At 35.8% G+C, this 19,307-nt stretch overlaps 1 protein-coding gene across 38 annotated transcripts in view; it reads left to right on the plus strand.

The window, feature by feature from the left end:
- Positions 1–19,307, plus strand: part of CEP126 (centrosomal protein 126) — a 106,353-nt gene that overhangs the window by 68,517 nt on the left and 18,529 nt on the right. For 7 of the 38 annotated variants that reach the window (XR_014815114.1, XR_014815116.1, XM_003129805.5 and 4 more), the window contains 2 exons: positions 4,976–5,040; positions 14,650–15,070. Coding sequence is in view for 14 of the 38 variants with exons in the window: in XM_003129805.5 (XP_003129853.3) it covers positions 4,976–5,040; positions 14,650–14,712 (128 nt within the window). In the remaining 24 variants the exon portion in view is untranslated. Of the gene's footprint in view, positions 1–765; positions 973–1,894; positions 2,037–4,975; positions 5,041–10,404; positions 11,006–14,649; positions 15,071–18,184; positions 18,254–19,307 lie in introns of those variants that run through there. The other 31 variants (XR_014815122.1, XM_084975806.1, XM_084975810.1 and 28 more) reach the window with 22 other exon arrangements.

Raw genomic sequence — 19,307 nt, forward strand, 5'->3', positions numbered from 1 at the left:
TTGCTCAAGTGAGTTGAGGCTCTCGCGTTGCCATGAGCCGTGGTGTAGGTCGCACATGCAGCTCAGATCTGGCATTGCTATGGCTCTGGCATAGGCCGGCAGCAACAGCTCCAATTAGACCCCTAGCTTGGGGACCTCCATATGCCTCCAGCATGGCCCTAAAAAGACAAAAGACAAAAAAAAAAAAATTAAGTATGTGTGTACTTATCAGTGTCTCCCAACCTGGACATTACAGACATTTTGGGTGAGGTAATTGTTGTCAAGGGCTGTACTATGCCTTGTAAGATGTTTAGCAACATCTCTGCCATCTCACCAGAATCTGCCATAGTACCTCCCCATCATGACAAGTGTTTTCAGACATTGCCAAATGTCCCGTGTGGCAAAAAAAAAAAATCACCTATGATTAAGAATCACTAGTATATATGTATTTTCATATATATATATTATTCATATATAATCCATATATATAAATATATGTGTGTTTACTGTGTATATATTCCACTTCTGCCTAAAAAGTAGAGGGCTGGAATGTATCAATCACACTAAAAATAAGAAAAAACAGATAAACAACAAAAATATAGGTTTTCTTGAACCCATTAAAAAGCTGAGATCACAGCACAACCAAGTAGCCTGATATCCAAGGAAAGACAGGAGTTTCCAAGGAGAGACATGATGTGACCATTGACTCCCCTATGACAGAATATGGGGTAAAGAAAAGCCAGGTTCCATACAAGCTGATATTAGGAATTATGCTTAAATTTTTAGGAAATTGCTAAAGGATAATTGTGAACTATTATGAGAACATAAAGCCCCTGGAAGCTACAAACACAAGAAGAGTTCACACTACTCACAAATTCTTTGTGAACCTACACTGTGTTCATGAGAAAAAGAGGGAGCACAACAGGAGACCAGAGAAATCCTCCCTCAATGGTGCAGGCCTGGAAAAGGGGAGCAGTCACAACTCTAGGAAAGGTATGAAGCCCCATGCAGAACCTTCTCTCCTACAGGATAAAGGTCATAAGGTACTGGGTCAGAAGCAACAAACTTCGTAACTGCCCCCAGAGCACAAGTGAAGACTTAGTGGGGGTAGGAGAGGTAAAGGAAATAAGCTTCTACTCTTGGAGAAGAGAGAAGAAGGACGCATGGGCCCAGATCATTAGAGATATCCCACTGTTGGAGGAGGGGCACAAATTGTCTTATACAAAACCACCAAAGATACAAGGCAAAGTTTACTGCCATGGGAAGGAGGAACAAGATGACTAAGGCATAGAGGACATACCTAAGACTCAGATTGGACCAGGACAATGGAAAAACTCCCCTATTCCCCCATCACAAGGCCAGCAGGTACCAAATAACAAGCAATAGAAATTGTCTGGAGAAAGGCAAGAGAATAGAGAGAGTCTCATATTGTGCAGATACACAGGAAAGCAAAAAAGGAAGGCTGAAAGCAGAACAGGAAAATTGAAGGAATAAAAAACCTCCATGACCCTACAGAAGCACAAAATAACACTAGAGGATTTTGAAACCATTGATGTACTGAAGGTAACCATAGCAACAGTAAAACCCAAACCTAACTCAATTCCTAAGTTGTTTAACTACACACACACAAACACACACACACACACACGTAATCTGTCTTTGTCTGATAGAAAAGACATAATGGGCATAATAGAATATATGCCCATTTCTAGACACATACTATTTATCCCGATATCCATTATTCGAGTCCAGCCTTTATCCATAAGTCCACTAAAATTTGAGACAAAAAAAAAAAGGCAAGGGAAAAAACTCACTGTCAAGGGACAAAGTGAGCAACAGACTGAGACACAGAAATGACCTAGACCTTTGAACTATCAGATAGTACTTTTAAATAACTATGACTAATATGTTGTAGTGGAAAAGGTGGACAACGTGGGAGAGACTACAAGTATAAAGAGATAAAGACTTTCAGCTGACACTACTCAGCCATAAAAAAGAACAAAATAATGCCATTTGCAGCAACATGGATGGAACTAGAAACTCTCATACTAAGTGAAGTAAGTCAGAAAGGGAAAGACAAATACCAAATGATATCACTGGAATCTAATATACAGCACAAATGAACCTTTCCACAGGAAAGAAAATCATGGACATGGAGAACAGGCTTGTGGTTGCCAAGGGGGAGAGGGAGGGATGGACTGGGAATTTAGGGTTAATAGATGCAAACTGTTGCCTTTGGAATGGATAAGCAATGAGATCCTGCTGTGTAGCACTGGGAACTATATCTAGTCACTTATGATGGAGCATGATAATGTGACAAAAAGAAATGTATGACTGAGTCACCTTGCTGTACAGTAGAAAATTGACAGAGCACTGTTAACCAGCTATAATGGAAAAAAAAAATCATTAAAAATAAAAAAATAAAAGTAAAAAAAAGAATTTCAGCAGAGATGTGGAAGCCATACAAAAAGTCAAATAGAAATGTGAGAAATAAGAACACTGTAACAAAAACATAAATGTATTTTATGGGCTTGTCAGTATTCTCAACAGAGCTGAGGAAAGAATTGATGAATTTGAAGATAAGAGAGAGAAAGTTTCCAAACTGAAACACCAAGAAAGAAAATCAAAAGGTTAAAGGAAAATACCAGAGCAGAGGATCTAAGAGCTGTGGGACAATATAAACTGGTCTAATAAACGTGATTGGAATCCCAATGTGAGAAATTGCAGACTTTTTTTCTGGGAAAATTAGCTACTGATTGAATTTAGGTAAAAACCCTCTTACATGGGGTGAGAACCTGTCCTTGGGTTCCAGATAGCTATGAACAACTTATGGGGTCATTTCAAAACAAGCTGTTTGTCAGTTCATATTGGAACAATTGGATACCAAATAGAAATAAATTAAATTGAACTATCAAAAAACATACATGAAAATCATTTCAGAGTGATTAAAGATTAAGTGTGAAAAAATATAAAGCTTTTAGGAGACAATATAAGAAAATATTTTCTAAACTTAGGATAAGGAAGGATTTCTTAAATAGAGCAAAAGGAGCATAATCCATAGAGGAGAAAAATAATAAATTTGACTATATTAAAATTAAAAACTTCTCTTCATATCAAAACTCATTAAAAGAATGAAAGACAGGGCACCAAATGAGAGAAAATATTTATAATGCATAGAAAAAGAACTCATACAAAATATATAAAGAACTCCTATAAATCAATAAGAAAAAAAGGCAACTCAGTAGAAAAATAGAGGGGAAAACTTGAACCAAAACTTCACAACAAAATGCAAATGACAATAAAATGCAAATGACAAAAATATTGATAGATATTCAACATCATCAGTAATGCAAAATCTGTTTATTAATGCAAAATAAAATGATGAAATAAATACTCTTCAGATATGTATGAGTTTAAAAGCCTGCAATGTGTTGGCAAAGATGTGCAGCATTAAATTAGTGTAGAATGTTAGTGGGAAAGTAAACGGTGACAATCTTTTAGGAAATGTACTGTCACCACCTAATAAGTTGAATATAAACATACTTTACGACCCAGCAATTTTACTTTAAAGTGCATACCCTAAAGAAAACCCTGTACATGTGTATCTGGAGACATGTATAAGTATTTAGAGATCATATCGTTTTAAAGCCATAAATTAAAAGCATCTAAAGATGGTATATCCATGTGCTGGAACACTATTCACCCAGGTAAATGAACAAATTACAGCTACACACATCACCATGGATGAATCCAAATAACATGATTTTGAGCAGAATAAGGTAAATTACAGGAGAATAAAGATGATACAATAACATTTATGTAAAGCCCATAAACATGCAAAACTAAACAATGTTATTTGGGGGTTGTGTTAAAACTGTGAAGAAACAAAGTCAATTTAGTGAGTTACCTCTGTGGGCAAGGGAAAGGGAGTACAATCCACAGGACAGTGTTCAGGTAGGGAGCTCCAGGGTGCCTCAAAGCTGTGATAATGTTTCATTGTCTTATTCTAGGAGGCTACACAGACATTACCTTCATTATTTCTAAGTAAAATATGCATATGTGTTTTATATTTTTTTGTGTTAATTTCAAAATTAAAATTCTTAAATAATATATTAATAAAAAGTGGGGCCTATAACCACAAAATCTGTAAATTTAAGGTGTAAAATTATGCAGATAAAAAGTGAAAACCTCAAGTCAGTGTTTTTGGAGAGGTTTTTGGGTTTTTTTAACGTTAGATACTTTCACTTTTTTTTTTTTTTTTTTAGGGCCACACTCTAGGCATATGGAAGTTCCCAGGCTAGGGGTAGAATCAGAGCCTAGCCACCAGCCTACACCACAGCCACAGCAACTTGGGATCTGAGCTGCATCTGCGACCTGCATCACAGCTCATGGCAACACCAGATCCTTAACACACTGAGCGAGGCCAGGGATGGAACCTGCGTCCTGATGGATGCTAGTCGGGTTCATTCCCACTGAGCCACAACAGGAACTCCACTTTCACATATTTTAAATGCTTTATGTAAAAGATTCTGCCTGCATTTTTTTTTTCTTTTGCCAGACTCTTGCTGTTATATAGACAAAAGCCAAAACATTGAAAGGCAAGAGTTGACCAAATTACTAAATTTTTTGCACTTTGATAGTTAAATAAATATATCCTCCTTTTTCCTAAGTTGCTTCAAGACTGAAATTTATTTTTTGTTTACATAGAAAAAGAAGAAAGTAAATTTTAAAAGAAAATATAACCTAGCATTTGAATAAAGATTGGTATAGAAGAGTGAAAGTACAAAGAATGCCTTTTTAGCAGCATCAGTTTTATGTGATTATTTTTAATCAAATTTCCTCAATTTCCTCACCTAATATAAGTATGAAGACAGTTTCTAGGAATAGTAGGAAGAAAGTCTCTTGCTCAATTTTAAATAATTTAACATAGAATTTAATATTTGATTAGTCATTCTCTTTCAGTACACATAACTAAATTATGATATAATTATTTCAGATATACAAGAAACTATTTGCAAAAATCCATCCTTCAAAAGTAATTTACAAATAATGCCACTCCTGGTAAGTATTTTCAGAGCTTTTTTTTTCCAGTTTTAAGAAACTTCATGATTATATATGTAAGAATCCTGTAGTGATATTAATTTTTCTTGAGATTGACTTTTAGGGAGTTTTTCCTCTGCAATCACTTTTCAACTTTAAGATGTTTTATTAAAATCAAGCAAATATCCTCTCATTTAAAAAGGCATAGTATAAAAATTTTTGCATCCAGAGCATTTCATCAGTCATGGGAACAGAAACAGGAGGTTAGTGCGCTGCTCTTCAAATAACTTTAGATCTGTAGCCTAATCAGGAGATTGTTAAGGAGTTTACATTGATAATGAGCCCATCGTTACTCATATCCCTTTCACGTTTTCAGAGTTCAAAACTAGACATTACCAGTTGGAATTTTTTTTTTTATGTTTTGTCTCGACACTAGATTCTGCTAAAGATATGCATATAAATGAAAAAGTCATTCCAACCAGAAATTTTCAATCCAACAGGGAGAAAGACATAAATGGATAGTGTAAATAAACAACTGTAGTATAAAGTAAAATTAGACTGTATGAGGCACAATCTTAGGAACACGCAGAAGGAATAAATCATATCTGGCCAGAGGTGATCAAGAGACATTCAGGTCTATGGAAAGGGCATCCTCAAGATACTACCGGCACTCCCACAAGACACAATTTAAGTGTTCAACAAAGAAATGCTATTTTAAAGGTTAATTGGATACTTGCTCAATCATTTTCATCATGTGATTTCATCTGAAATGAGCAACAGGAGAAAGTAAGATTATGCAAGTTCACTTCATTTCTTATTATTTGGTTTTACATAAATGAAGTCATACATGTCATCCACATGTTTCAGATTTTTGCTATGCTCTGGGTTTAGTAGTGAATAATAATAAGAAAGAGGCCATCCCTGCCCTCCTGCAGCTTTCTATTTATCTCTGAGCCTGTGGTTCTTAGAAGTGACCTTTTTGGTGAGGCATTTTTTTTATTAATAGTTATTTCCCCAATACAGTTTTTTTCTACTGTACAGCATGGTGACCCAGTTACACATACATGTACAAATGAACCTTTCCACAGAAAAGAAAATCATGGTGAAGGATTTTCAATGCTGTGATTTGTAGAACTCTTAGCAAAGGTCATTCTGACTCCTGATATATTTTTTTCATGGTTACTTTTTACTTACTAGTTTTGGGGTTTTTTGCTCAATTTTCCATCTCTACCAACTAAGCAATTTAAGTCATTTTTTCAGTGATAATTTTTCTGAGTCTGAATTATGACTGTGACAAGTATTTGTCACTTATGATATTTATGATTCTTATATCACTTAAGTGAGATAATACCTATAGTGATTGAGATCACTATTCTATGCACACTTCAACTCAAGTTGAAAATATTTACTAACCACAGAAAACTGAAGATGAATTATAAATACTACTCAATAGAAGGAGAAAGTTACTAATTGGCAAATTACTCTGTTGTGCACATTGGTGCACTGTGTCATGTTGGTAAAGTATCTAGCTGATAACCAAAAAGGTAGTGATGTGGATTAGGGACTGGTAGGCTTGAAATTATTATTTTTTTTTTATGGCTGCACCTGCAGTATATGGAGGTTCCCAGGCTAGGAGTTCAATCGGAGCTATAGCTGCTGGCCTACACCACAGCCACAGCAATACAGCATCTGAACCGCATTTGCGACCTATACCACAGCTCATAGCAATGCCAAATCCTTAACCCACTGAGCAAGGCCAGAGATCGAACCCACAACCTCGTGGTTCCTAGTCGGATTTGTTTCCACTGCACCACTACAGGAACTCCAAAATTATTTTTATCTTATATCTTTTTCATTCTTTTTGACAGGTGGTAACCATTAGCTTTCCTCAGTCTCTTTATCTCCAAACATGTTACTCTTCCTTATTTTAACATCACTAACATAGGTCAGCAACCTTCCATTTATGTATAAATGGTATAAATTCACAGAATTATTAACTGCCTGTTTAAATAGTTGGTATCAAAATTACTCCATCCCTCTCCTCCACTAAAACTGGATCACTTGCCACATTCTGCATGAAAATATGCACAGTTTATTCTTGTTTGCCCTTTTGTCTGCTGTTTTTATTTTGTTATTTTCCTCTTCGCTTAGATTCCCCAGTTGTTTCCATTTTGCCACACTTTATTCATCGTGTGGATGGATGAATGGATCTATGAAAAAATAGAATGAAATACACAGGATAGGATAGGACAGGAGATGCATACTTAGCGTCACACAAACATACCTTTTAATGAACTGTTTAAATTACAGACATAATACTAGCCCTCTAAATACCTCAATATACATCTTTGTCCTAAGCACAGATATTCTCCTACATAACCACAATATCATCACATCCAAGAAATTTAATGTCAGATATGATATTATCTTATACACACTCCATATTCGAAGTTCTCCAGTTGTCTAAAAAAAGTCTTCTGCAGCTATTTTATCTCTCTGATCCAGGATCCAACCCAGGATTATATGTTCCATTTAGTTGTCATATCTTTAACCTAGAAAATTCTCTTTGCTCTTTTTCAATCTTTCATGCACATTGACACTTTCTGAAAACCCATAATCTGGATTTGTCTGATTGTTGAATATCCCATGATCTGGATTTGTCTGATCGTTTTCTCATTATTAGTTTCAGGTTAGTATTTGTGGTGGATGCAGAGTTTTAAAGTTTAGATTTTTACAGCCCGTTTGTTTTCTTTTTATCAGCTGGCCTTACATCTATCTGTATCTTGCCTTCAAGTCTTTTTTTTTATTTTATAAAACTTTATTTTTTCTTATTTTTTTATTAAAGTATAGTTGATTTACAATGTTTCTTAAAGTTCTATTGTACAGCAAAATGACCTAATCACATGCAGTTCCCCGTGCTGTACAGTAGGGCCCCATTGCCCATCCATTCCAAATTTAACAGTTTGCACCCCAAAACCCCAAACTCCTCATCCATACCATTAGTTTGTCTTTTTATGGCTGAGTAGTATTCCATTATATATATGTACCACATCTTCTCTTTTTTGTGTTCACTTCTATGTCTTTTTTTTTAACTTTATTTATTAAAGTATAGTTAATTTAGAGTGTTTCTGTTGTACAGCAAAGTGACCCAATTATGTCTATTTCCCTGTGCTGTGCAGTAGGGCCCCATTGCCCAACCGTTCCAAATATAACAACTTGCATCCAAAAAGCCCCCAAAATTCCCATCCATCCAATTCTCTCCCCCTTCCCCCTAGGAACCCCAAGTCTCCTCTCCTTGGCCATGATCTGTTTCTGGTTTTTTTAGATAGGATCATCTGTTCCATATTTTAGATTCCACAAATAAGTGATACCATATGGTATTTGTCTTTTTCTTTCTGGCTTACTTCACTTAGTATGAGAATCTCTAGTTCCATCAATGTTGTTGCAAATGGCATTGGTTTGTCTTTTTTATGGCTAGGTTATATTCCATTGTAGATATATACCACATATTCTTAATCCATTCATCTGTCGATGGACATCTGGGCTATTTCCATGTCTTGGGCATTGTGAATAGCACTGAGATGAACATAAAGGTGCATGAATCTTTTTGAATGAATGTTTTGTTCAGAGGTATGCCCAGGAGTGGATTCCTGGATCTATGGTAGTTCCGTATTTAGTGTTCTGAGGTACCCCCATGCTGTTTTCGGTAGTGGTTGTGCCAATTTATATACCCACCAACAGTGAAGCAGGGTACCCTTTTCTCCATAGCCCCTCCAGAATTTGTTATTTGTTGATTTGTTAATAATGACCATTCTGACCAGTGGGAAGTGGTACCTCATCATAGTTTTTATTTGAATTTTTCTAGTAATTAGTGATGTTGAGCATTTTTTCATGTGCCTGATGGCTATCTGTATGTCTTCTTTGGAGAAATGTCTGTTTAGGTCTTCTGCCCATTTTTCAGTTGGGCTGTTTGTTTTTTGTTGTTGTTGAGTTGTATGAGTTGTTTGCATATTTTGGAGATTAAGCCCTTGTCTGTTACATCATTTACAAAGATTTTCTCCCATTCTATGGGTTGTCTTAATTTTTTTAATGTTTTCCTTTGCTCTGCAAAAGCTTTTGAATTTAGTTAGGTCCCATTGGTTTATTGTCTTTATTGTCATTATTCTAGGAGGTTGATCAAACAAGGTATTGCTGTTATTTATGTCAAAGAGTGTTCTATGTTTTCCTCTAGGAGTTTTATAGTATCTGACCTTATATTTAGGTCTTTAATCCATTTTGAGTCTATTTTTGTGTATAGTGTTATAGTGTTCTAATTTCATTCTTTTACATTTAGCTTTCCAGATTTTCCATCACCACTTATAGAAGAGACTATCTTTCTTCCACTGTATGTTCTTGCCTCCTTTGTTATAGATTAGTTGACCATAAGTACTTGGGTTTATTTCTAGACTTTCTGTCCTGTTCATTGGAACATAGTCTATATTTCTGTTTTTGTTCCAGGACCATATTGTTTTGACAGCTGTAGCTTTGAAGAATTGTTTCAAGTCAGGGAATTGCTCCATTTTTGTTTCTGTTTGTTTGTTTGTTTCAATATTGCTTTGGCTATTCAGGGTCTTTTGTGTTTCCATACAAATTTTAAAATATACTGTTTTAGTTCTGTGAAGAATGTCCTTGGTAATTCGATAGGGTTTGCATTGAATTTGTAGCTTGCCTTGGGCAGTAGAATCATTTTGACAAAATTGATTCTTCCAATCCAAGAGCATAGTATTTCTATCTGATTGCGTCATCTTTGATTTTGTCCATCAGCATCTTATAGTTTTCAGAGTATAGGTCTTTTGTCTCCTTAGGTAGGTTTATTCCTAGGTATTTTATTCTTTTTGATGCAATGGCAAGTGAGATGGTTGCTCTGATTTTTCTTTCTGATGTTTCATTGTTAGTATATAAAAATGTAATCAATTTTTGTGTATTAATTTTGTATCCTGCAACTTTGCCAGATTCATTGATTAGTTCTAACAGTTTTCTGGTAGTGTCCTGAGGGTTTTCTAGGTATAGTATCATGTCATCTGCAAAGTGATAGTTTTATTTCTTTTCCAATTTGGATTCTTTTTATTTCTTTTTCTTCTCTAGGTTAGGACTTCTAGAGCTATATTGAATAGTAGTAGTGAAAGTGGACATCCTTGTCTTATTCCTGATCTTAATGAAAATGTTTTCAGTTGTTCACCATTGAGAATGATGTTAGCTGTGGGTTTTTCTTATATGGCTTTTATTATGTTGAGATAGGTTTCCTCTGTGCCCACTCTCCGGAGTTTATATCAGAAATGGGTGTTGAATTTTGTCAAAAGTTTTTTATGCATCTATTGAGATGATCATATGGCTTTTATTTTTCAGTTTGTTGATGTGGTGTATCACACTGATGGATTTGTGGATATCGAAGAATCCTTGCATCCATGAGATAAGTCCCACTTGCTCATGGTGTATGATCCTTTTAATATATATTTGTATTTGGTTTGCTAATATTTTTTTGAGGATGTTTACATCTATGTTCATAAGTGATATTGGCCCGTAGTTTTCTTTTTTTATGGTATCCTATTTAACTGTTTGTTATTTAGAGTCCAGAAAATAGACGTCCAAGCTTTTAGAATTATGTTAAAGCAAGAGTAAATATGTACTGAGTACCTCCCATAGGAATAAAGTGCATGGGCTTTTGATATATTTTGGTCTTTTAAAAGATTTCAAAATTTGTTCCTGAATCTCCATTATTATTTCATATAAGTCAAATTATTTATTATGCAAGTTCTAGAAAGGCAATATATTCCTACGCTCTCTGTATATATGACACAAAAGACTATTTGAACTGTATTGTATTTACCAGGCCAATTGTGTATAGCCTAGTTCCAGTCAATAGATATTTTTCTAAAAAAGACTTCCATCTCTTCAAACAGTGGCAAAAAATCTATTTGGTGTATTTTTTATTTTGAAGATGTTGCAGGTAAGCTTTTTATCAATGCTTTTATTTTATTTTACATTTCACTTCCAATGTTTTCATACCCATATGAACTTAAAGAATTTTGTTTTTAAATTATAATGTGTTATATAATAGCTTTACAAGTTACAAGTATTATGTAGTTAATTCAGAAACTGTATTTCTCAGCCTACCAACATTAATTATATAATATCTACTAGGTACCCTAATACTGAAAACCCAAATGTCAGTGGTTTAAAATTTGAAAAAAGATATCTAATTCTCAGAAATTATATCTCTCTATTAAAATTTACAAGCTGAGTGAAGTTTATGTATTAATCCACTACACCTTATCCCACATGTGCATGGTATTGTTGTTGTTGTTTGTGTATTTACCCCATTCTATTGCTCTTTGGGGCTTTTTCCCTCCACAATGCTTGATGGTATTAATTTGGGTTTCTCAACTCAGGCAGAGAAATAAACTGATATATTCATTCTTGCTAAGGTGTTTAGTATGAATTTTGAAAGACACTTTATCATTTAAAAAAATCATTTAAAAAGATTTAAAACCATTTACATCATTTAAGACCAATATCTGGAAAGAAAAATAATGAATTTCTAACAGTGGGATTTCAGACTCTTTAACACTGAGAGGAATAATTTTAAGCAGGAGAACCTTCTCATTATCTCTCATAGCACTGGCAGTCAGCTGCTTTAGAACAAGTGCTGTTCTGAGGTTTCAGAAAGAGGTTCCAGGGACACTCTTTCCTGTGTCCTTTTCACTGAACACTCATAATCATCTTAATAATAATAGTATTATGACCCCATAGAGCACCTGTGATGATTATATGAGATAATAAGCCATGTAAAGCATTTGGAGTACAGCCTGTAATATAGTATATGCTAAATACATATTATATGGCATAATTATTATTATTGCCACCATTATGATTATCTTACTAGTTTAAATTGTCTCATAAAAAAGTAACATTCCAGGAGTTGCACTATAGCACAGCAGGTTAAGGACCCAGTGTTGTCTCTGCCATGGCATGGGTTCAGTCCCTGGCCCAGCGCAGTAGGTTAAGGATCTGGAGTTGCCACATCTGTGGCGTAGGTTGCAGCTGTGGCTCGGACTCAGTCCCTGGCCCAGGAACTTCCATATGCTGCAGGTGCAGTCAAAAAGAGAAAAAAAGTAACATTCCAGAAAGCACTTAAATGAAATTTACCTGCAAATTATAAATTTCCCTCCTAAAAAACAGGAATTACTCTAAAATCTGTAACAATGTGTAGTCCCACCTGCCTTTCCTCTTAGACTATCAGTCTTCCATTGGCATTACTCTGTTCTGCCTCCATATTTTTCTCATTCTTTGCTGTTTGTGCCAGTTCCTATCTGCACTATTAGTTTTGCCCTAATCTTCAAATCCAACCCTCCAAAGCTCCATTTCAATGTTACTTCTCCCATGAAGCCTTCTGTGACCAAACCAGCTGATATTTTTACCCCCCTCTGAACTTATTACTGTAATATAGCTGGTTTTATGCATATGTTCCATGTATACTTCTGTTAGTTGTCTCTACATGAATAGTCTTCTTTAGAACTATATTCTGAGAGACTGTTTTTCAGCTTATCTGCCTACTTCATGGAAACTTGTGGATACTAGATACTTGAAAATATGGTTGATTTTTATAATTTTTTATACATGGTCTTTGGATGTATAAATCATCCACAGTTTTCAGACTGAATTAAAATGCAGTGATTTATTTGAACCTAAAACTTTTTTAGTATTCTGAAGATTTTTATACTCCATAAAAATACCAGTATTTCTAGGGTTCTTCCAAAGCCCTTTACTGAATGTTAATATTTAATCACTTGGTACTCTTTGTGGCAACTGAACATTGTTGAGCTATAATTAGAAGAAAGAAAACTGACACTTACTGGGTTCTTACCACTGAAAAGCACTGTGCCAAATGTTCTCTCACACATATCCTTTTGTTTAATCTTTTAAGCTTGAGACATCAAGTAATTTTCTCAAGTCTCAGACTATTCAGCAGTGAGCCAGGGTTTATTCTTTCTCATCTTCCCCTCAAAATCTGTTCTGTAATTCTTGTTTCAATTAATGACACCAACATCCACAAATTTCCCAGGAAAGAAATTATACCTCATCCAGGCTTCTCATTCTCCCTTAGCCCTGGTCAATAAACCCTCCTAACAATAAAGTGCATGTCAAATCTACACACTCTTCTCCATTCCTACTGATAGTATCTTAGTTTAAGAATTCATCATGTCTCATCTGAACCATTGCAATAGCCTCTCTATTTGCTCTCTCTGTTGCATCTTTCACACCATCACCACCAGAGTAATCTTTTTAAAATGCAAAGAAGAATATATCACTCTCTTTCTTAAAACCTAACCTCAATAGCTACTCACCTACCTAAAAGGTAAAATTAAAACTCCGAAGAACTACATTCAAGACCTTTTCACCCTCATCTCCTGTTGCTCTGCAGCTCATAATTTACACACTGCTGGTTAACAGGCAGGTCTCCCTGGAACTTAGTAAATGCTTCCAGAGCCCACACCGCTCCCACTGCCTCACAGGACTTGCTCTCTTGAACACCCGCCTCCTACCATTCTTTAAGAATTGACTTCAGCGTCACCCCCTCTAGAAAGGCTTATTCAACCCAAACTTTATCCTATCTACAATTTAGAATTTCTTTCTTTTGGCAAACTTTAGCAGCCTGATTTTGTTTCCGTTTGTAAAAATTAATATATTTGTCTCTTTTTATTCATTGAACAGCTATTGCCTGAGTTCTTACCATGTACAAGGCAGCCTGCTAAGGCTGAGACTAGAAAGAGGAAAACACTTTTCTCAAGTAGCTTACATTGTAATAGAGACAAAACGCAGACAATACGGGATAATAGAGTTGCTGCAGGACATCCTCCAGACATCTGCCATGATTTTTCTGTGTGAAAAATTAAGAATCTTAGAGGCAGAATTTTCACTTTAGGATGTTTTACTTACTTTTTAAAATAAAATAAATTTGGAGTTCCTGTTGCGGCACAGCGGAAACAAAACCAACTAGTATCCATAAGGACACAGGTTCAATCCCTGGCCTCGCTCAGTGGGTCATGGATCTGGCATTGCCATGAGCTGTGGTGTAGGTCGCAGACATAGCTCAGATACTGCGTTGCTGTGGCTGTGGCATATGCCAGCAGCTGTAGCTCCGTTCGACCCCTAGCCTGGGAACTCCATATGCCGTGGATGCAGCCCTAAAAAACAAAAAATAGTAATAATAACTTTAATGAATGTTTAGCAGTTACCTCCCCAAGCAGCTTCTTTAGCCCAATATGTTGTTAAACTACTCCTACTCCAAGTACTTCCTGTAGAAAATAAAATTATTAGATTTTGACCATTTACATGGATTATGATTTTTAAAAATCACCCTTAAGCACATCTTACCAGTAGCAAAGAGTAAAGGTTATGAATTACTATGTATGATGTCTTATACAAAGTAGTAGTCATATGTTGTGAATGATACATATGCAGCATTTGAGAAATTGAATTACAAGTTTAGTCTTATTAAAATCTGTAATCTGTAAGGAGAGCCACTTTATAGATTTTACCTTAAGGTCTATGAATGCTACAGTAAAAGAATATTCTGAAATTATGTTACAGGACAGCCAGCCAAGGACCAGTCTATCTCCTGATGTTGGATCCAGATCACAGAGAAAATGCTGATGAAGTGTAACAGTAACTATAACAGGAATCATTATTTTTGAGATTCTCATGTAAATATATATTTATGCATTTGTTAATTATTAAAACACTATTATAATAAAATAAAGCTGAATCATAACATGGGCAATGGAGATAAATTGACTAATTTACATTTATGCTACAAATTATACTTTATTATGTATTTTATGATAAATACATTTTTAATAAATGAAAATACTTCATTGTTTTTAATGAGAATGCTACTGGAAATAATATCATTATATTTAAAAATAAGATATTTTATTATTCAAATTATGTATTAGCTATAGTTCTAAGCTTGTTTTTCCAAAATTCGTAATAAATTTGCTAAATTACTGTACAGTGGTGTAAAGAATTTATGATTAATAATACCTCTCAAAAAGTAATGCTTACGACTTTGAAGGATCTCTGTACTTTGGAGATGTTACCAATAGGTCTTGTTCTCAATTCTGCATGCTCAGAAATTAAAGTTATCACTTTATCCAGGGGCAGTTGGTCTCTAAAGAACTGACTTCACTAGAAAAGCTCTCAAGGTAGATGGTAAATATAAAAAATAAACTGCAATCCCAACTGGATTTCTTGAATTCCTGATCAGTATATTTTTTTCCCAATAAGAATGCCTACTAGAGAAACCATATTTATATTAGAAGATTTTTTTTAAGAATGGAAATAAAGCCAAAGGTTATATGATCATAAAAATTTTTCATAGAATTATGACAGTCTCATACCTTCTTTTATTTTCCATGAACTATTTCCACTTCATGCTCTCATCACCTCTTATCTGGACTATTTCAAGATGAATTTCTTACCTCTGGCACCAATAGTGCTACTAGAATGGCATTTCTAAAGTGTGAGTGAGATGGCCAGAATGAAAATCATACCAACCCCATCTTAAAAGTTTTTAAAATAAACTTATAGTTACCAAAAGGAATAGCTCAGCTGGGGTCGGGAAGGGGCTAAATTGACAGTATGGGATTAACAGATATACACTACTATATATAAAATAGGTAAATAATAATAAAGATCTACTGTATAACACAGGGAGCAATATTCAATATCTTGTAATAACCTCTAGTGGAAAAGAATCTGAGATAGAATAGATACATGTGAGTACGTATAACTGAATCACTTTGCTATACCCTTGAAACTAATACAACATTGTAAATTGACTTTACTTCAATTTTTAAAATTGAAGTATAAAAAAAAAAGTTTTTAGAGCTTCTCCTCAAGTGGCTACTGGAGAAAATTGAGCCTAGCATATAAGGTTCTTCATATTCTCAGTCCTCCCTGCTTACCTACATCATCTTTACCACCTTTCTCACCACATCACTTATACCAATTTACACAACTCCTTGTAGCTCCCCACATACAACCTGCTATCCCATGCCTCTATGCCTGCACATGCATTACATATCCTTAGCTTGGAATGCCTTCTCTTCCACCCTACTTTAATTCATTCTTTTAAATTCTCCTTAGGTAGAATTTTCTCCAATTTTCCCTAATAATCATCTCTACTACCTCCTTTATATAAACCATGCCCTTTGTACCCTGAACCATAATTATTTGTGTGTATATGTCTTTTCTTCTAGATCAAGAATTTCCTGGAAGGTAAAGATTATCATTCATTTGTGCCTTTAGGAATTAAAATAGCGCATAGTGGCAGATCAAAATAACAAATAAAAGGGAAAAAAGAATCAATTGCTCATAGTTTATCAAGCCCCTACTATGTTCTAGGTATTGCTCTAGGATACAATTAAAGCGATGATATTGAATAGGCAGTTAAATACACAAGTCTGTAATTTGGGTGTGTGGTCCTGAGTGAACACATATGGAAATTGCTGGTATGTAAATGATATTTACAGCCACAAAACTGGGTGAGATCACCTGGAGAGAGGGTAGCTAGAGATCTGAGGAGCCAAGCAAAGAAATTATCTCAAAAAAAGAGGAATCCACTGTGTCAGTGCTGATAGTAAGTTTGGGTTAGATTAAGACTGGAAACTCTTGGAGTTCCTGTTGTGGCTCAGTGGTAACAAACCCGACTAGTATCCATGAGGACAAGGGTTCGATCCCTGGCCTCACTCAAGTGAGTTAAGGATCCAGCATTGCCATGAGCTGTGGTGTAGGTTGCAGACACGGCTCAGATCCTGCATTGCTGTGACTGTGGCTGTGGTGTAGTCTGGCATCTGCAGCTCTGATTCTACTCCTAGTCTGGGAACTTCCATATGCCATAGGTGCGGCCCTAAGGAAAAAAAAAAAAAAAAAAAGGCAAAAAAATTTTAAAAGACTGGAAAATTCCCATTGGATCTGGCTACCTGGAAGTCACTGGTGATTTTGACAAAAATGGCTCAGTGGAGCATTGGGACAAAAACCTAATTGGAATGGGTTTAAGAGGAAATAAACATAATAATAGGATACTATTAGCAATTTTGTGGTTGATAAAAGAAAGTTAGAAAAAAATAAGTGGTCCCCAGAATCATGGTCCCCCAAGATGTCCACGCCCTCCTCCTTGGGACTTGTGAAGTTATTACCTTACTTGGCAAATTAATTACCTTATGTACCTTACTTTGCAGCTACGACTAAGGATCTTGAGATGGAGATATTATCCTGGATTATCTGGGTAGATTCAATTTAATCATAGGGGTCCATATGAGTGAAAGAGTAAGGCAGGAGGGTCAGTGTCAAAGTCAGAAAGAGATTTGAGTATTGGGCTAAATTGGCTGGTTTTGAAGATGGAGGAGGGGACCATGGGCCAGGGAATAGAGGAGGCCTCTAAAAGTGGGAAAAGGCAAGGAAACAAATTCTGCCCGACAGCCACAGCAGTAACACAGTCCTAACAATACCTTGCTTCTAGCACACAGAGAAACCCATTTCAGAATCTGATGTTTATAATTATAAAGTAATAAATGTGTGTTGTTTTAAGCCACTAACTGTGTGGAATTTTGTTACAGCATAAAAGGAGACTTAATATACCATTTTATATAACATAGTCCTGGGTTATGGGGATTAGAATGTGATTGTCTTTGGTGAACCATTATTCTGTTACCATCATCTAGAGACAATTAAATCCACTCAAGGTCAGGGCCAACCAAAAAAGGAAACATGTTATACTTTCTTCTTTGGAGTGTATAAGAGTAGAATTTAGGAAGGCAACAAAAAATTTAGAGCTCAAATTTTACAAAATAGAAAATTGCATGCCTCTATTAGTAAGTATTTTGGACATTTTTTTTATGCCATTGATACAGTTTTGTGAATTGGGATGCCATCAATAAAATGATATTCTACTCGGTCCTGGTAATGTACAGAGTTAGAGGGAAAGGCCTCTGGCCCTCTTGGTGTCCTATCTTTGGTACAGGTGGCTCCAGGTCTTGGAGACATGGGGCTCCTAGAAGCAGGGCAGAACCAGAGTTCAGCAGGTTCCTCGCCAGGGTGCTCACGCCTTCTCCTTTGATTTCAGGCCTGTGGACTGTGACTGTGGAGCATGCTTTTCCACTTCGCTTTGCAAACAGTGAAGTTTGTTCGAATGGTAAATATAATAATAATAATTAAATAAATAAAACAAGATGATATTCCAGTGGGATAAGCAGGCCACATGGGCTTGGAAGCATTCCAAACACCTCAAATGAAAACTAATTTTTATTTTTAAAAAAAGGATTTGTTTTTATATGCTAATATAGATGTATTCAACAGCATCCTACATGCTAAACCACCTCCACAGTTAATAATCCCTAACCTTAATTCCTTTCATTTGTGTATCAAAGAATATCTCTACAAATAAGGAATAGTTAAAATCCAAAGTCAAGCTAGGCCAAAACAGCCTCACTAGTAAGCTAGAAAAGCAGAACAAAATCTCTGGTTTACTAATACTCACACATTATGATATTGTCCTTTTATGAAACTACAGTATGACCAGAATCCCTGTGCAGTATTGACCATAAAACTCTAAAAGAAATGTCAGAACTTGAGGACATCCAGAATATGTTCATTAAATGTGAGAAAAGCAGGATTTTCCACCCTGGCACAGTGGGTTAAGAATCTGACTGCAGCAGCTGAGTCACTACATGGAGGTGCAGGTTCCATCCCCAGCCTGGCACAGTGAGTTAAGGATCCAGCATTGCTGCATATGCAGTTGGGTTGCAGCTACGTCTTGGATTCAATCCCTGGCCCAGGAACTTCTGTTTGTTGCAGGTGCGGCCATTAAAAAAAGAGAGAGGAGTTCCTGTCGTGGCGCAGTGGTTAACGAATCCAACTAGGAACCATGAGGTTGCGGGTTCGATCCCTGCCCTTTCTCAGTGGGTTAACGATCCTGCATTGCCGTGAGCTGTGGTGTAGGTTGCAGACGTGGCTCGGATCCCGAGTTGCTGTGGCTCTGGCATAGGCTGGCAGCTACAGCTCCAATTCGACCCCTAGCCTGGGAAACTCCATATGCTGTGGGAGCGGCCCAAGAAATAGCAAAAAAAGACAAAAAAAAAAAAAAAGAGAGAGAGAGAGAGAGAAGTGTAAGACAAAGAATGGCGATTCCTTGTGAATTAAAGTGAATGAGAATAGCATTTTGCATGCTATAAAGGTGAGGACTAAGT

Source organism: Sus scrofa, chromosome 9, assembly GCF_054392235.1.
Source record: "Sus scrofa isolate SSC_HxYL_T2T_F1_AM1 chromosome 9, Sscrofa_HxYL_maternal_Yorkshire_Landrace_v2.0, whole genome shotgun sequence".
NCBI classification, from domain to species: Eukaryota; Metazoa; Chordata; class Mammalia; order Artiodactyla; family Suidae; genus Sus; species Sus scrofa.